At 40.5% G+C, this 18,730-nt stretch overlaps 1 protein-coding gene across 2 annotated transcripts in view; it reads left to right on the top strand.

The window, feature by feature from the left end:
• RASGRP1 (RAS guanyl releasing protein 1) overlaps positions 1–18,730 on the top strand; it is a 43,402-nt gene that overhangs the window by 21,253 nt on the left and 3,419 nt on the right. The window contains exons 3-16 of one of the 2 annotated variants that reach the window (XM_083500102.1): positions 1,203–1,308; positions 2,313–2,375; positions 3,920–4,051; positions 5,937–6,090; positions 7,876–8,049; positions 8,298–8,414; positions 9,188–9,463; positions 11,144–11,224; positions 12,868–12,972; positions 13,949–14,058; positions 14,827–14,971; positions 15,824–15,860; positions 16,598–16,744; positions 17,798–18,171. In XM_083500102.1, the coding sequence (XP_083356228.1) occupies positions 1,203–1,308; positions 2,313–2,375; positions 3,920–4,051; positions 5,937–6,090; positions 7,876–8,049; positions 8,298–8,414; positions 9,188–9,463; positions 11,144–11,224; positions 12,868–12,972; positions 13,949–14,058; positions 14,827–14,971; positions 15,824–15,860; positions 16,598–16,744; positions 17,798–18,171 (2,021 nt within the window). Of the gene's footprint in view, positions 1–1,202; positions 1,314–2,312; positions 2,376–3,919; positions 4,052–5,936; positions 6,091–7,875; positions 8,050–8,297; positions 8,415–9,187; positions 9,464–11,143; positions 11,225–12,867; positions 12,973–13,948; positions 14,059–14,826; positions 14,972–15,823; positions 15,861–16,597; positions 16,745–17,797; positions 18,172–18,730 lie in introns of both variants that reach the window. The other variant, XM_083500101.1, reaches the window with a different exon arrangement.

The following is an 18,730-nucleotide window of genomic DNA, read 5'->3' as shown; positions in this document are numbered from 1 at the left end:
TCACAGACTTGGCTTGGTTGGTTGTAATTATTCATTGGTTGTAATGGTTGGTGGTAATTTTGTTTTATTGTATTCCGATATCTTGTAATGCTATATACAAACTGGATACTTAAATTTTGTTCATTTGCTTTTTAGTTATAGTTTGAATCATTATAGGGTGACACTGTGTTTTTTGTTGTTTATTTTGCCATTTCTTTGGGTTTTATACCTCCTTGAGTACATTAATGTAAAAAGGTGCTCTTCTAATTAAAAAGGAAAGGCAATGGAGCCCACAGTTAGGTGCAGAAGCCAGCATCCCAGTGTTTTTTCTGATGACCATACAGCCCCTTGCTTAGTAAAGCGGGTTCTCCTTCATGGAGAGGACGTGTTGCAGTGGGGGCAACCATGACATCCCCTGTTGCTGGGTGGGTTAGTATGGATGGCCACGAATCTGATAGGGCACCTCCAAGTGTTGCTGGGGAGAATTTAAGGTTGCATCGGATCACCCGCCCACCCTCCCTATATTTAGGGTTGTTCGTGCTGACCTTGCTATGCCTGTCATGGGGTCGTCTGCTTTGGAGCAGGGGCCTGGTAGGGATTTTTCCATTTGGCTGACTGGCTGGTGCCATTTGGGTTTTGCCTACTGCGTAGCAAATCATCACAACTTGTAAGGTTGCAGTTAGGCATTGGTTAATTTTGGTTGGTGGAGGGGATGTGGTTGGCTGTGCCGGCCCCTCCAATGCTGCTGCTGCAAGGGTATTCCATTAAAGGAATCCAGGGGCTCACCATGCTCTTGTCCGAACCCCTGGCAAGGAGCTAGGGCCACACAAGAGCCCCTGGGAGCATTTGGGGAGAGGTGAGAGCCTGGCACCCAGCTCTATTCTCTCCCCAAAAATGTTTACCCTTACTGACTTCCGCAGGCTTTTGGTTGTCAGTTCTGTTCCTGCCTCTAAGTGGGAACAGATAGTCGCTAATCAATGCCTAAGCAACCACTCACATACTGTAATTCAATAAAGTTGTGGCCAAAATTATGCCAAAAACCAAAAACAAAAATGATGTGTGAACTGTGTCTTTATTTGGGGGTGTCCTGGGAGTCCTCGACACGCAAGCTATCCCTGCCATAGAAGGGTCTATGAACAGGCCGAGCTGGAAGCTGGAAAATCTAGTACAGACTGTGTAGAACTTTCCCCCCATGTTCCTAATAAACTGAATTGCTCTTTCAGATTCAGAAGGAAACCTGCTTAAAAACTCCCAACTGCTGAAGGTAACACTGAGCATGCACCGGCTTATTATCTCCTCCACTGAGATGCTGCGAAAACTTATTGATCTATATCCTTTTAAACATTTGCAATTATTTCATTAAGTCCTAATATAGAAGCTATGGTATCATTTGGGGAATGGGCATTCCTAACAGCAAATTCTTTAATGAACATGAAACAAATCAGGTCCTTACAATTTTCTTGGTCTTAGTTCCTATATACTATATTCATCACACCCACCACCCACCTCTCTGGAGCCTGAAAAATTGCATTAAAATGTTTATTTTTAAGAGTAATTTCTCTCAAAATACTGGAAGGACTGCACTGGAACACTTGGGAAGAGCAAAAGCTAGTAATTCCAATCAACACATTATTTTGGGAGGTGCATATGAGCTTGGTTTCATACTATAATTTGCAGAGTTCCAGTATAAGGCACCTTCCTATGGCTACAAGAATATAATCACTGGAACCTTCTTGGTTGACAACCCTTGGGTATCACTGCTCACCTGTTAACTTCAAACCAACCAAATGAATATATAGCTAGCAAAATCAAGATTTGCAAATATAGACCATTTTAACTGAAGGATATGTAGAGGTACTAGCTGATTTTATCTACATATTGACCTGGTTTATGCATCACTTTAAACCATAGTTACACGAAACTGTGCTTTAACTATGAATGTACAGCATACTGATGAAACCATGGGTGCTTTGCTCCTCTCCTGTCACCGCTGCATTGCCACAAATTAAGTTATTATCTGACTTAACATTACATCCACAGCCAGGTTTATGGTTTGTTTCTCTCCAAACAAACCATAAACTGTAAACAAAGGTTTGGTTTAAAGTGATATGTGGATGAGGCCATTAGTATCTTTTATTCTTCTGCTAAAGTATTGGTTGCTCTGCTCTTTTTTTAAAAAAACTGTTTACATTTTTATGTAACAAAATTTTATTATGGCAATATTCTGTTATTATTTAAACAATTTAGCTGTAATATTAGTATTTTCAGATGGGTTTTATGAACTTCCTTCTTTTCTATAGGCTTTTGACATATTTTCCTTAGCTATTTATTACATATCTGGATGCTCTGGAAAATAATTCTTCTGTGCTTTGCTATAAAATATGTTACCTTGTAAGGTAAGAACACTTTTTTAAAAACAGATGGTCTATTAAATGAAACTTGTGATGATTTTTCCCCCTTTTTTGGTATTAATCAAGTGTTTTTTTAAAGAAGGGAAGTATTTGTTAGGTCATACCTTATGATTATTTTTAGGGCAATAAAAGCAGACATTTATTGTGCAGTTGTTTATCGGTTGTGAAAGATCAAGGCATGGATATTCATCTACTCAGGCAAACTGCAGCCTTGGGGCCCCAGGTGAATCTTGGCTTATTTTGGTCCTAAATATGATCTGGGAAGAGAAAATAAATATTTATGTGTTGGTGGTGACATCTTTAGTGACAAGGTGTCACCAAAGATGCAGCATTTATGAACTTATAATTTGTTTTTATATCCTGATATCCATGGACAGATTTTTTTATATCCTGATATCCATGGACAGATTTTCACTCTTGTAATATAGCTTAGCCAGTCTCCTACACTGAACTAAAATCCTGAGAGCCAAGGAACATTTGGGAATAACATTGTGGGGGTGGGGATTGCTGTGTTAGGAAGGGTGGGTGAAAATTAACAACCCTCATTCTAAGGGCCCAAGGAGATGTGATATTATTAGCAAACTAAGGGTGGGGGGCTGTTCTAGGTCGGGAAAATAGTGAAGACAAAGGGTTAAAGCTCCCTCCCCAAAGCTCCCAAACTAGATTGTCATCCCCCCTGTTATGTACTGAAGTTCTCACCCTGGGCCAGCAGGGGGATACTGTAGATAGTTTTCACTCAGGTCCACATATGCAAATAAGGGATTGAAAGTAACGTTCAGTGATTGGATAGTTACAGAAAGTGGTTACTGTTGCGTTGTAGTGGAGCTCTATATAAGCAGGCTGGCTGAACCCTTCAGTTCAGTTCTGTTCTGGCCTGTGAATAAACAAGAGCTGTTTGAAGAATTGCTGTGTCATCTGATATGTTCACCCACAACTTAACACCCCTCCCTTTAAGTTTTAAGATTATGAGTTCTATGAAGACTGTGCAATCCATTCTCCGGCACTGAACCAAACGTTGGATATTGATAATGAGGCACAAGAAGTAATGGGAATGGCCGCCAAAATATAAAACATCAATGGGAAGCTTCAACCCTTAGATCGACAAAGTATATGTGATTGTGGGCCAGGCAGAAACAGTAGCCACAGCACTTTCAAATTCAACATTATATGTAGGTGGAAAATTGCCCAGGAAATCCTGCACAGTCATATATTTAATTTCAAAAAGGTTTATTTCTCAAAAGTGACATAATTTCTTAGAATCAAGTAGAAATCTTATCCAACGAATAAAGAGGAGGGGATGATTGTGAGGAGTACAGCCTCCAGCAAACCAAATGTAAGCCAGAAGTCGAGAAGGAGACTGAAGATCAAATTTGCTAAACGTATTAAATATATTTTAAATATAGCAGAAAGCGGAAGATGGTTGGTTAGGTGATAAAGTGGATAAAGCTAATGGTTTATTGGGTTTGTGTCTACTAATGGCGTACAAAGTTATAAATACAACATAATTTTATTGTTTCTGTTGTCAACAGGTATTGGATAAGAGAATTCTGGGTCATGTTCAAAACAGATTCCAATCTTACAAACGCCATGGAGGAATTTCAAGAATTGGTGAGAGTTAATGGTGAGGAGTTGCACTGTCGCCTAATTGACACATCTCAAATGTGAGTGTCAAGGTCTTAATATATTGGGAGAAATAGACACACATACACAAGAAAGCTATTGCTGCTAAACTTCCAGGAAAAATTATGTGTACTATCCAGTTATGAATAGGAATGTTTCCTTCTTCTGTTTAACTCCTCAGGAACAGTTTCCATGTACAGTATGTGGCATGGTTACTGCCTGAATCACGAATACATAGAATTGTAGAGTTGGAAGGGGTTCCCAAGGGTCATCTAGTCCAACCCCCTGTAATGCAGGGATCTCAGCTAAAGCACCCATGACAGATGGCCATCCAACCTCTGCTTAAAAACCTCCAAGGAAGGAGAATCTCTAATGTTCTCTCTGGCGTTTTTGTGAGTCCTTTTAGTATGAACAGGAAGGACTTGGCATCTAGTCCTCTTCTTTTTTTAAATAAAATTTATTGTTTTACAGTTTTGTAAGTTGCAGTTTTTACTTGGGTTTTGTATTTGTGTGTGTGCACCTTGGCCAAAAGGCAGCTTAGGAATAAACTTCAACAGTAATAATGACCGGGTATAAATTGCCATAGACAGGGACTCATTTCACACCAATGGTGTCCCGTTGCAGTTGTGATTCAAACATGACCACACTGTAGATTGTGCATACAAGCTGGGCCTTTAGAAAAATGTTTAGGTCCAGATCCAACTAAACAGTTGTGCTGTTTAGCTAGCACAAATGAGGCTTTTCCCTGCATGCCCCACATTTCTTGGGGGAGGTGGATTCTGCTAAAAAATGGCCTCCCCCCAAAGCAGTATCTTTTATTTGCAGAAGAATTCGCCTTATAGAAAGATAACTTCAAGCAATAGACACATATCTGTCTGGCTCCTGTCCTTGTTGTGTCTTTGCTTGATTTACTGCTGGGTATTTTATCTGGTTTACTCTAAATACTGGAGAGAAATGCTCTTATCTGAAGTTCACTTCCTGCAGTTCTCTCCTTGAAAGAAAGACATCTTGCATGTGATATTACTTTCTGCTAATTCGGTTAAGCAGTGACACCTGATTAAGGATATTGAAATTAGTTAATCTCTTGGCTGTGAAAATTATAGATTTGTTGTGTACTCGTATCCATTAGAATTCATGTTTTCACTGAGGACACAAATTGCAGTTTGTTCTTTTAGTTATAATTGGAGCAGAATGCAACTGTGGGCAGCCAGTTCTAAAAAAACAATGTATCACTGGTCCTGAAAACACTGCTAGGCCCAATTCATGGTGTTAGTACTAGCATATAAAGCCCTAAATGGTTTAGGACCCAAGTACCTAAAAGAACCTCATCCACCTCAGACCTTATGATTGACGGGTGAGGGCTTGTTGGTGCTGTCTGGTTGGCATTGACTCATCATGGCCTTTTCAGTGGTTTCACCCTGTTTATTGAGTGCCCTCGTTCATGAGGTGGCTCTGTCTCCTTCATTATTAGCTTTCAGGAGGAATTTAAGAACATTTCTATTTACTCAATTTGATGGTTGAAGTACACTGTTTCTGGAAACCCTGAAATTGCTGGTTGAGAGAAAGTTTAAAACTATTTTTATAATAGTTTTTAGACATCTGAGGGCAGCCTTGTGTAGGGAAGTTTTTAATGTTTGATGTTTTGTTATGTTTTTATATTTGTTGGAAGCCAGCCAGAGTGGCTGGGGCAACCCAGTCAGATGGATGAGGCATGAATAATAAAATTATTATCACGATTATTATGTTTTTTAAACTATATTGTCAGTATGATTATTATTGTGTTTTTTGCCATGTTCTCCTTTGAGAGGGATATAAATTGAAAGAATGAATGAATGTGTGATTTTGTTTGGAAAGGAATATGCTAGTAAATTCTGCTGCAGAAGATAAATTACCCCTTTTGGTTTTCCTTTCTCTTTCTTTTTAAAGAAATGCCCGAGAGTGGTCCAGAAAGATCACACAGCGGATAAAATCTAACAGCAGTAAGAAACGGAAAGTATCGCTACTCTTTGATCACTTGGAACCAGAGGAGTTGTCAGACCACCTCACTTACCTTGAATTCAAATCCTTCCGACGGATATCAGTGAGCAGATGGATTTTCATAAGTTGATAACTCAAATGGTTTTTTTAACAGGGTGTACGTGTAGTTCAGGGGTAGGAAACCTTCAGCCTGCTGGTCAAATACAAATCCCCCCAGGACTCTCCCCAGGTCCTGTCAGTCACTGGTTGTGCTCTTTGCCCTCCTTGAGTACTGAAATGCAGCCTTGAATGGTGATAATGGATGGTCTAGTAGGCTTTGGGGACATTTCCTTCCCAGTGGATAGAAAGGTACAAAAGGCAAATATCTTAAATACTGTTAATGGGTCATAATGGGTTGCATCCAATGGTGGCGTTTCACTAGCAGATGTTGTTTATGCTCATACAAGGCAAGTTACCCAGTTTTTGCCAAGCTGCTTAGCTACTATAAGCCTTTGCACCATATTTCATCCTGTTATGTAAGGTCCCCCCAATCTTCAGATTCAGTTGTTCATCAGGTGTAGGAGCAGCTGCAGTGAATCTCGACTTGCGGAAGTGCTTTTCACTAGTGTACAGCCACCACTGGATGCAACCCATTAAACCTGGCAGTCCTATTCTGTTGGGCTAAAATTGTGCATGATTTGTTTTGCATCAGGAACAGGTTGTTTATAAATATCTGTTCTTTATTCTCTTCACCTTTTTGCTTGAAAATGCATAACCATATTGCTCCAAAGCTGTGGAATGTGTCCCCCCTCAAAAAAAAACCCTAACATACTCCTCCTGTCTCCTGAATAATATTGCTCAGATTCTCAGATGTAAGTTTAGCAGTTAGGGGAATAAACTGTAAAAGCTCTCACTTAGTCATGTGTCAGTACTTTTTATTTTAAGCTCTAGGTTCATGACTCCTCTCATGTGCTAAGTTAAAATCTAACAGCCTTGAAAGCTGGAGTCACGTCTCTGTGTATCCCTGACACACAGACACACACACACTTATATAATGCTTAACATTTTGCCATTAAACTGTTAATGATTATTGGTTACAAGAAGCGTAAGGATAATGTATTTCCTGGTTGTAGAATAGAAGTTTTCCCTTTAGTAGTCTGAGAACAAATTGATAAGCTTCTACAGAAAGGAATTACTTTCACTTGTTTTCCAGAACAATATCTTGGTGTGGTTTTAATTAATTAAAATCAATTAATCAATTAAACAAATTAAATAATAATAGGAACAACTCTCATCCTCTGTGTACATATTTGACTGTAATCCAAACCCAGTGATGGTTATATGCGAGCAGATTAATATAGGATCGGTGAAAAATTAAGTAGGATGGTCTTTATTTCAGGTTAGTGAATCCATAACACCTTTTTGTCAGGTTCTGTCTGTCAATGGTTCTGACTCCATCCACAGCCCCTGACCGATTTACCTGTGAGGGAATGTGACTGAAAAAAGGTTGCCCACCTCTGGCATACAGTTTGCTCCATGTACTGCTTAGAAATAATGTATGGAGCAGCTTACCGTGTGGATAACTTTGCTCACATGGAGATTTTCTAAGCAGCTATTAAAAATGTCCAGTTTGGGGATGGAGATGCTCAAAAGTAAGCAGGACACCTCTACACATTAGGTATCACATAGCCTTTAAAGACTTTAGAGCAGGGGTGCCCAAACTTTTTTCAAAGAGGGCCACAGGGGCCGGATTAAACTGACCGGCGGGCCGAAGCAGACCCCCACAACGGACTTTGGACATGCCTGCTTTAGAGGTCTGTCTCACTGCAAAAACAGGAGATGTAAGGAATACAGTAATAGAAGCAGAATTAATGTTACTTTTGCTCCACCAACCTTCTTTTCGTTTAAGCTTCCAGATTATCAGAACTACATCATGAATGGCTGTGTGAAGGACAATCCAACCATGGAACGCTCAATTGCTCTTTGTAACGGTATCTCCCAGTGGGTGCAGCTAATGGTACTCAATAGGCCAACACCACAGCTTCGAGCTGAAGTATTCATCAAATTCATTCATGTGGCCCAGGTCAGCTGTAATTTCTTTTGAGTTTTTTGAAGTCATTTTTTCCCCTGCACCTATTTAGAATAATTTGGGAAGGGCAAAATATATAAATGTGGGCCAGATTGTGGATACTGACATTGAATTAAATTGTGTTAAATGGTGGGGGGCAATCAAATCTCATTGAGGTCAGGTCTCTCTCTGTTCTATCATGTCAGTTGAGAAGTATCAAAATCAAAAACTGAATGCTGACTGTTCCTATTTTTTTTACACAGAAACTTCATCAGTTGCAGAATTTTAATACATTAATGGCTGTGATAGGTGGCCTTTGCCATAGTTCCATCTCTAGACTTAAAGAAACAAGTTCTCATGTTCCTCATGATATTCATAAGGTTTGTTGAACTCTTCCCTCTGTTCTGTGTCTTTATTTTGCAATATTTGTATACTGCTTTTCAGCCATAAGAATTGTAAAAGTGATTCACAATAATGAAATCAGATTTGCTAACAGACTATATCCCTCTCACAATTATGGGTCCCCCTCTCAATAAATATACTCATTTATTATTTATGCCACCAAAATGGAAATATTGCTCAATTAATAGAGTTTGTTGAGGTTTTGCCACTTGAGCTAAAGCCTGATTTATAAAAAGAGAAGTTGTCTATCATGTTCTGTAAGACTGCACAACACTCATGTTGGTGGCCTCATTCAGATGTAACACTAAACCAGAGTTGAGCATCATGAGAAACAATTTCAACAAGCCAGTGGGATTGCAAGGAGGAGTTTGGAATCCTTCACTTCTGTTTTTAGATTAAGCATAGTTTACTGTGTTTCTGAAAATGGACAGTGGTGAGTTGAAACAAGCAAGTTTCAGTTCAACTCACGGTATTTAAGATTAACCACAATTTAGGATTAGGATGCTATGCTAAACTGCAATTAATCTAAAACAGACGTATAAGATTCTAATGTCATCCACTGTCATCCACACTAGATAAGGGAAGGGGAGGGGGGAGAATCATGAGACCTAAGCCATGGCTTGAAATTCAGCCAGTATATTTACATTGAATTTAACGGCAAGTATGCGAAATTCATCTGCTGGTGATGTGGTTCTAAAGTGGCCCTAATGGTGAGCCTAGTGAATTAGTGCTTTTCTTTGTTTTTCTTTAGGTGTTTAATGAAATGACAGAACTGCTATCATCTTGTAGGAACTATGATAATTATCGACGTGCTTACAGCGAGTGCAGTAACTTTAAGATCCCTATCCTTGGAGTACATCTAAAAGACTTGATCTCCCTTTATGAGGCCATGCCAGATTACTTGGAAGACAAAAAAATTAATATACATAAATTGTATTCTTTGTATAATCATGTCAATGAACTGATACAGCTGCAAGAGATAGGCCCTCCCCTGGAAGCTAACAAGGATCTTGTTCATCTCCTCACAGTAAGTCTCCGTCTTTACAGATCATATTTTAAATGTATTTTACTTCCCCCCATCCTGTGGAATTAAATGTCAGAAAGCTTGGACTGTTAAACCAGGCCAAGCAATTTTAAGGTAGGCAGGGTATTTGTTCCTTGTAGGTCTTTGCTCATGTTGTTGTTGTTGTAGACCAGTATGATGTTGTTGGCATCTGTCTGTCTCGGGATACAATGGCGGAATGCGCTTTTGGGAGTGAAGTCATACTGTTGGAAGGCTACAGTGCCTGCGGTGGCTGTAGAGACAGATACAGGAGACATGCTTTGCTGCAGCTGGGTGCAACAAAATGCGTCCAGGTGTGCTGCTGCAGATGCACCATGGTATTTCTTCTCCCTGTGCCATTCTCCCAGTGGTCATTTCTTCTCTGGATACATGACCTGACTGTCTGTCTCCAGCCACTGCGGTCATCTGCAAGGGGCTGCTTACATGGCAAGGTTAATGTTGCTAGCCTTCGTGTCACAGATGCAGACATCTTTGTAATGCCCAGTTGGTCTGGTGCCTGAAGGCGGCTCCTTGGGGATTATGCCACCTTCACTTCTGTGGACATGACAAAGCTAGCGTAGACATCACTGAGACAGGAGTGTGAACGTGCTGAGAATGTTGGCTTGGGGGAGCACAACTTTGAGACTCTGCCCTGTCATGTGATACCCAAAAGTTTCCTGACACAGTGAATTGTAGGTCTTTACTCAGCAGTACAGTGACATATCAATAGGGAGATAGGCCTTGTGATTTTTGGAAAACCACTGAGTGTGTGCCTACTTGTTTTCCTGAGGGCTGGTGAGTCCACTTCCATGAGATCATTCACTAACATAATGCTGCTAATTTATGGTGCTTCATTATGGCCCTTTCAGATACTGTACTGTTGTGGTTCAGTTGCAATGCGAAACTACATCACTTATCTAGGGTGTCCTACAGCTAAAAGAAGTTCTAGAATAGATGCACAGTTGCCTTCTTAGATTACCAGATTCCATGTAACTTTCCATGCCAGTTGTCTACTTCTGAGAGTGGAGGGTGAATGGTAGGTGTCTCATGGGTACATACCACACACTGCAGCTCACCTGTGTGGGAGTGAATATATCAGCATGGTCTCATGGAGCTCTAAACTCATGGAAACCTTTTTTGGGAGTATCTACTCTGCAACACTAAGATTAGAATTGGCTCTAAGAACTGAAGCTGTAAGATGCTTCACCCCACATGCCACTGCTATCACAAGTTGTTCTCTCATGGACTTTGGTCCACAAAACATTTGCTTCCCATTACATTTTAGCAAAATAACTTGACACATCCAAAAAGGACAGATCTGTGATCTTTCACAATATAAGTGTAAAGGCACCTTAAGTGAAAGCTGCCAACTTGAAGTATAAAAATTACTTCTGTATTGTTGGAAATGGGATTTTAAATTCCATTGTTGATCCTCTTTCTTTTAAAAGGTACTTCTAATACTTTCTGTTTAAAAAAAATCAAAATCAAAACATTAGTTTTTTTAAAACAACAACAACAACAACAACCACAACACAACACCATAAGCTTATACCATTTCAGTATGCATTATAAAATGCTTCCGTTACACTTCTTTTAAAAAGACAAGCTCTTGCCAGAGAAGCTGCAGCAACTTAGAGTGTAAACTGTTTCTGTGTTTGTTTTCAGCTGTCCCTTGATCTTTACTACACGGAAGATGAAATCTATGAACTTTCATATGCACGAGAGCCAAAAAGTCACCGGGCTGCAGTAAGAATCTTAGCAATTCAGTTATAGTTTCCATGCATTAAACCTGCATGTTGGTACTTAACAGTGCTATTTTTACTAGATTAGTTTGGGTTTATATGCTGCTTTTCTGCGAAGAAATTGTGCTTTGAATTACTTGGAGCCACTTAACATGCAGGAATAGCTTTTCAGCTCTGTAATATTTCCATGAATAATGCCATAGCAAACCACTCAGTAACATATTCCATTTATACATTTCAGTAAGCACAAGATCCTTAATTCAAACGAGCAAAATAACAATATTTGTTGCCCAGATGCATCAAAATCATTTTGGAGCACATTATATCAGAAAATTTTAAAGAAGTTCAGCACTAGGAAGAAAAAAAAATTATGGAATATTTATTGCTTTGGAAATCTAACCTAGCAACCAGTATACTAGAACAGAGATGAACACCAAAAGGCCACAAATTAGCTGGATGGTAGAACCCTCAAACCAGTATTTCACCACAAGCCAGGCAGGAGGTCAAAAGGGAGCCAAAACAAGCCCTCTCAAAGCCAGGGATAGTGACAAGAGCATATATTGTGACTATCATTCCCCAGGACACCTCAAGCCTAATCTGGCCTCCCACTACAGGCTTGACAAAAGGCCAGAAAACCATCTGGGGAGAGGAGGGAGGAGAAGAAGAGAGGGCCTGGGTACTCTCCAATCCCCTTTTGAGTTGCTCTCTTTGGAGTCAGTCCAGTAGCTGCTGAAGCAAGCCAGTATCTCAGTTCTTCATGGGTGGGACTTCCAAACTCAGGGCACTGATGGGCTTTTGGCTCAGCTCTGCTCTGCTGTCACCCCATGAGTGGAGGCTCCAGATGACAGCCACCTTCCTTCAAACCTGCCACCTGCAGGTGCACTGCAGGTTCCAACGCTGCTGTATTGCAATGCACACCAGGATATAGCTAAGCAATGGAACTTGAGACTCTTAACCTCAGGGCTGTGGGTTCGAGCCCCACATTGGGCAAAAGATTCCTGCATCACAGGGGTTTGGATTAGATGACCCCCATCGTCTCTTCCAACTCTACAATTCTGTGTTCTATGTGACAGCATCTGAATGTGAATCTTTCAAATGTAGGGAAAGTGCAACTTGCCAACTGTAATTTGGTATCTTCCATCCTTGTGAGAATGATATAATCAGAGTGAGGTTAATAGCATATAGACTGTGGAATTCTCTCCCCTCAGAGTGCACATGGCCTCTATGCTACGGAGGTTTCTGAAGCAATTTTTCTTTAAAATTTTTTCTAGAGAGTTACATAACCAAGTATAGTTCACGTTACTCTCTGTTATATGTTTTAATTGACCTCTTAAGAACTGTTACGGCCTTTTCCGGTTTCAATTATTTTTATATAATCAGTCATTGTGCTTTTATGATTGTGTGAGCTGCCTTGGGTGAGCTCTACTCCGAAAGGTGGGATTATAAATAAATACAACTAGGATGCACCAAGTTAGTTGTGTCTCATTGGTTTACTTACATTTTCAATATACATGCAATGCTTAATATTTATTTGGTAAGGATATTTTAAAACATCTAGGAATAACTGCTCTTAACAGATAGGTTTATTTTTCTTTCAATAACATGAAAAGGAAGTTTTAATGCAGATGTATATAATTCTTATTTTAGCCTTTGACGCCTTCTAAACCGCCAGTAGTAGCAGACTGGGCCTCTGGTGTAGCCCCAAAACCTGACCCAAAGATCATTAGCAAACACGTTCAGAGAATGGTAGATGTAAGTATGCAAATTGTTTATCATGCTTGTTTTATATTAACATCTTGCAGGCCTGATTTGGCTCATGGTACATTCATGGTACATTCACCATGGGAGTAAATATCCCTGTTGCAAGTTTCCCACTCATTTCAGATTTCCCATTCTCCTTGCAGCATTAAGTGGGAACCATCATGCAGTAGGTTTCTCTGCTCCCAGCTTCCAAAAGCATGAAACAAAAAGAGTGAAACATGCTTTCTGATGGTGTCCTCAGTTCATACTGTGAGTGCTGTGGATGTAAACAGCTGGAGGTGGGAAACACAACATGGGGCTGCTGATCTCAGTGGTGACCATAATGTGTAGCCCAGGTATAAGAATCTCAGTACTGTCACTTATGCTTTAGAGAGAGAACCTAGATTTCTCTCTAGATGTAGGACCCCCACTGCAGCATATAACTTGCAATTTACTGTGCCCAAGGAGGGGAGAAAACTGTGAGAGTGGGGGAAATGTAAGAGAATTTACAAGATGTTCAAAGAGTGAAGGAGGAGAATGAGAGAAAAGCAGATAGGTAGCCATACCGTGTGCTTTGTCAAGTTGTGTAAGCTAAATGAAGTCTTAGAGTAAGGTGTGTACTTGACAAGCTTCCATATGTATGCAGCATATGTACTTATGTGCAGAGACCATAGTCAGAGCAGCTTGCAGAAGTACCTTACTCCAATATACCTAAATGCTAGTCAAGAATCTGCCTCATAAAACACTGCACAGGTTTTCCTATGAGAGGAACTGAGACTGCATGTACATAGATATGCCCACAAGCTGTTTCCATTATTGCATTATATAATGCCTGTACTAAAATGCATTTAATTTTGAAATTAAATTACCATAGAACATTGTAGTATTTGTTCGTATAATATTAACTTGTAGCAAGTGCTTTAAAAAACCAAACTGAAGTGATTTTTAGTTGGTTCCATTTAATTCCCCCCCCCTTTGTTCTGTTCAGTCTGTTTTCAAAAATTACGACCATGATCTGGATGGGTACATTTCTCAGGAAGAATTTGAGAAGATTGCAGCAAGCTTTCCTTTCTCATTTTGTGTAATGGACAAGGACAGGTGTGTACATCCAAACAACATTTATGCTTTTGCTCTTCCATTTTTTAATTGCCGTGATAGGTTAACTTGCAGCCATGTGCTTCCCACTCAGATGAATGGACTGAAGAATTGTGGGTAGCTGGGCTGCATTCTGGAAGTGGGCGGTGTGTGTGTGTGTGTGTGTGTCTCAAGACCACTAGCTTGAGCTTCTCTCCAATTGGTAGATTGCCCATTTGTGCGATTATTTTCAGAACAACAGTTACAAGTCAGGAACCTGCTTACCTTCAAAGAGTTAATGTTGGAACAATGTTCTTCTTTTATGTTTAGGGGAGGAGTCCCCTGTTGTGCAATTTCCATATTCCTCCAGGACTGTTCATTGTCCCAAATGGCATTAGAAATTGTAAAGAGCAATTTGAAGGTTCAGTGTTAGGAAGTGTTCCCTGGGCTTCTCCTTTGTTTCGATAATTGTGCAGCGTGTTCAGAATCAATTGTGAAGCCTGCTCCTTAAGCAGTTTTTGTTGAATGTTAAATGAATTGCTGCAGAACTCATGACCTGCTTGACAGGATCATGTGGGGTGTATGTGTGTGCGTGCGTGTAATATATTTCTAGATGTTCATTGCTGTGAAAATGAATTAATGCATTTACCTTAGTCTCTAATTTACCAGAGGGTTGGCAGTGTGTGTAGGTGTAGTGAAACAGAGCGGGAGACACTGTTAACTCCTTGTGATTTTAGCAGTATTAAACCTCAAATGACCCTCTTCCTTGCGTGTATGTGTATGTTTTTACAGGGAAGGTCTGATTAGCAGGGATGAAATCACAGCTTACTTCATGAGGGCCAGCTCAATCTATTCTAAACTAGGCCTTGGCTTCGCCCACAACTTCCAAGAGACCACTTACCTGAAGCCTACGTTCTGTGACAACTGCGCTGGATTTGTAAGCTTGGGTTTGGGTGGTATTTTAAAAAGTAAATAATGCTACATGCTGCGTGCAGCAAACTGTTATCCACAAATATTTTATTATAGCATCAACTCTAGTTTGCTGTTAGCATGGCTAAATTAACTTTGCCCCTTTAGCTTTTAATAGTATAATTAGCTGCCGAATGAGGAGGAACCATAGCTTTTCTTTTCTTTTTCTTTTTTATTTTAAGATTTTCTACCCTCCCGACACTGTAAGATCTCATGGTGGGTTACAACAATAGAATCTACAATTATAAAAACAAATAAAACCATCACAATTATAAAACATATTAAGCAGTTCCAAATGGAACAGAATACTATAAATTCAGCAAAAGTGGTGGGTAAAACATGCTGGTAATTTTCTTAGACAATTAAGAATCCAAGGGAGTGTAGATTGTGATTGTGGTTTAGATTTTGATAGTTTTGGAGCTCCGTGGATGATAGCAACACTTATCTCTTGCATAGGATTTTCTAGTGCATTTTAATATTTTTTTAAGAAAAGAAGGTGCAGGTACCATGAAGTTGTCACAGTAAGTGCTACACTTTTAACATTTTTTTTTTTTAAAGTTGTGGGTACTGCATACCTTTGAGTACCCCCAGAATAAAAAGCACTTGGATTTTCTATTTGGAGATTTAGTCTGTTCTTAATGGGGCAAAGCATTGATTTTTGAAAAGGAGAAGCAGAAAGCCTCAGAACACATGTGCGGAGGGGTCATTTTGATTGGATGACTTTGCAAAATGGAGTAGTGAATTGAGGTTGAGGAAAGGTATGAGTCTACTGTCTTAAGTTCACTGTAGTGTGATAATATGTCTTTGCTTGAATTTTCAGCTCTGGGGAGTTATTAAACAAGGATATAGATGCAAAGGTAACACATTCTGCTTTTGTTAATGATTTTAAAGGGCTTATAAATGACAGCAGTGCTGTGATTCTACTCTAAGAGTGCCTTACCATATCCATGACCCCATTTTGTGTTGTGAAACTCTTTCCTTTGAGAAATAGACCTAAGACTAAGCTGAGAGACAAAGTCTCAATATGTAGGAAGTTCAGAGGATCTAGCACGAACCACCTAGAAACATTCAAAGTCACCTCCAGTGTCTCCCCACCCCCTGGCTACTTCCAGCTCTCAGGTCCTGCATCCTTCTAGAAAACAACTTAGATAATTTAAGGAATCATTCCCTCCTACACTCACACATTTTGGACATTAAATGGTAGGTGATTGTATTGCTTGGATACTAAGCAGCAGCAGAATATAACACAGCCATGTGATCTGAATTAAATATGGCATTAATAAATATGAAAGTGGCACAAGAAGTAACTCATAGTAAAGGAAAGTACTCTATCCTTGCTTATCACAACTATGGCTGCAATCCTAATCACACTTACTAGGGAGTAAGCAACATTGAGCATAGTAGAGTCAATCATGCATCGACTTGTGCTGTAAGTTGGGGTTTTTTTTTAGTATTTTGTGGGGTTTCTACAGAGGAAAGAACTTTGGCTTCATGGGGTGGGAAATGAAATATTAGTATGAGAAAAGACACCCCTCCCCCTGCTGAGCTTTTGCTTTCAAGCCAATGACCTTTCCTTGTTTGTATTTGTTTGCAGATTGTGGAATGAACTGCCACAAGCAATGCAAAGATCTGGTTGTATTCGAATGCAAGAGAAGAGCCAAAGTCCCAGCAGTAGACAACAGCCCTGCTTCAGCCCTTGCATCTAGTCTTTGTCCCATGGGGCTCAAAGAACACATGCATGGTGAGAAAGTTTCTTATGAAGAATTCATGAATGAAGAAATTGGGTTAGCCCAACTTCATTCCACTCCCACATCATTTCCACCTATAGTAGCCTTTCTTAAACCTGGGGTCCCTGGGTGTTGTTGGACTTCAGATCTCATCATATCAGACTACTGGTCCTGCTAACTCGGGATTATGGAAGTTAGAATCCTAGTTGTAAACCACGTTGCGTGCCTTTCTTTAAAAAGTGGAATAGCAAGATATACATGTTTTCAATAAATTTTCAGTAATCCTCACAAAAGCCCTATATTATTATCTCCACATTACGGATTATGTAGATGTTTTGTTTCTTCACTTCACCAATGCAGGCAGGAGTGATATTAATTAAGTAAGTGGGCAACAATGGATAGAAAGAGAAGTCTGGGAAGAATGATATGTACCGTATTTTTTGCTCTATAGGACACACTTTTTCCCCTCCAAAAATTAAGGGGAAATGTGTGTGCGTCCTGTGGAGCGAATGCAGGCTCCTTGGCTTCAGCAACAGCAACGCGAAGCCTCCAAAGCGCAGAGGGAGCGCTCCGTCCACGCTCCGGAGGCTTCGCATTGCTTTCGCTGAAGCCTTCGGAGTGCAGTGCGAGTTCCCGCTGCACTCCGCAGGCTTCAGGTTCCTTTCGCTGAAGCCAGGAGAGTCTTGCTCTTCCTTTTGCTGAACCGGGAGAGCAAGACTCTCCTGGCTTCAGCAGAGAGGGAGAGCTGTGCAGCGCCCCTTCAGCCAAGCGGGAGGAGAAATGGAAGGGGCTCCGTTTCTCCTGCCGCTTCGCTGGAGGGGCACTGAGCAGAGAGGGGGAACATTTTTTTTTCTTGTTCTCCCCCTCTAAAACAAGGTGTGTCCTATGGTCCAGTGCGTCCTATAGAGCAAAAAATACGGTAGTTATATCAGCAAAGCATTTCACCTACTTTGATAATTAAGTTTAAAGGATAGCATGCAACTCATTTTAACCACTGCCCTGCTTTCATCTCCCATATTTATATATTTGTGTGTTTTTCCATCCCCTCGTTTTCCCATCCCCTACAGGTCTGGAGGAGGGAGGATTTCCATTTCCTAACGGAGAAGTTGTGGAGCACAGTGAAGGGAGCAAGGACAGAACTATTATGCTTATGGGGGTGTCAGCTCAAAAGATCTCAGTGAGGCTAAAGCCATCTGTGGTACACAAGAGTACGCAAACTGACTTAGTGGTGGCACATAGTGATGGGCTCCCCAGGCCATCACAGAGAGAGCCAGGAACGCTACCTGAAAACACTCTTCTGCAGCCTACTCCGCTGTCGCCATGTCCCAGCCCGGTTCTTAGTCGTAAAAAGGCGTATGTGAAATGGGAAAACAAGGACTGCGGTCAAAAAGCAAAGCAGGAGCCCTGTGCTCTAAAACCCACATACCAGGAATTAGAGCAGGTACCGCAAACAGTTTCTAAGAATCACATGTAATAAATAACACAGTGTGCAGTATTACCACTATGACAAATGGGAACCAGTTTGAGAAAGTCAGAATAGACTGGGAAGACCCAGGCTCAATTTTGTTCAGTTGGCAGGTAACATCCCTGATATATCTACTGCTAAATGTCAAATAGTTATAAGGGATGTGATACTTTTAAGGGAAGTAGCTGTCGGCTGCCTAATGAGTGTCATTGGGGTGGAAGCCTGTTAACAAAGCAATCCCAGCTTGTAATCTCATTGACTGGGATGGGGAGAGAATGGCAGAGCTACCACCAAATCCATTCCTCTGCCATTTTCTTGTAGCCAGGTTGGGATGGAGCGACATTTTCCTTCTCCCTTCACATTGCCTACAATGGATAAGGCAAAAAATCTATATATTAGACAGATGTGTTCTCTTAGAGTCTTGATTAAATGTTGCCTTTTGCACGTGAGAGCATGTCTCGTTTTCTTGAGAGATGCAGTAGCAGTAATTGCTCCTCTCTTATGCAGACAGCTGTTTATTTTTCACTCCATTTAC

This window comes from Podarcis liolepis (assembly GCF_965112155.1).
Source record: "Podarcis liolepis genome assembly, chromosome: 1".
NCBI classification, from domain to species: domain Eukaryota; kingdom Metazoa; phylum Chordata; class Lepidosauria; order Squamata; family Lacertidae; genus Podarcis; species Podarcis liolepis.
Note: the sequence above shows the minus strand (reverse complement) of the source record. Positions and strands in the feature narration are given on the sequence as shown.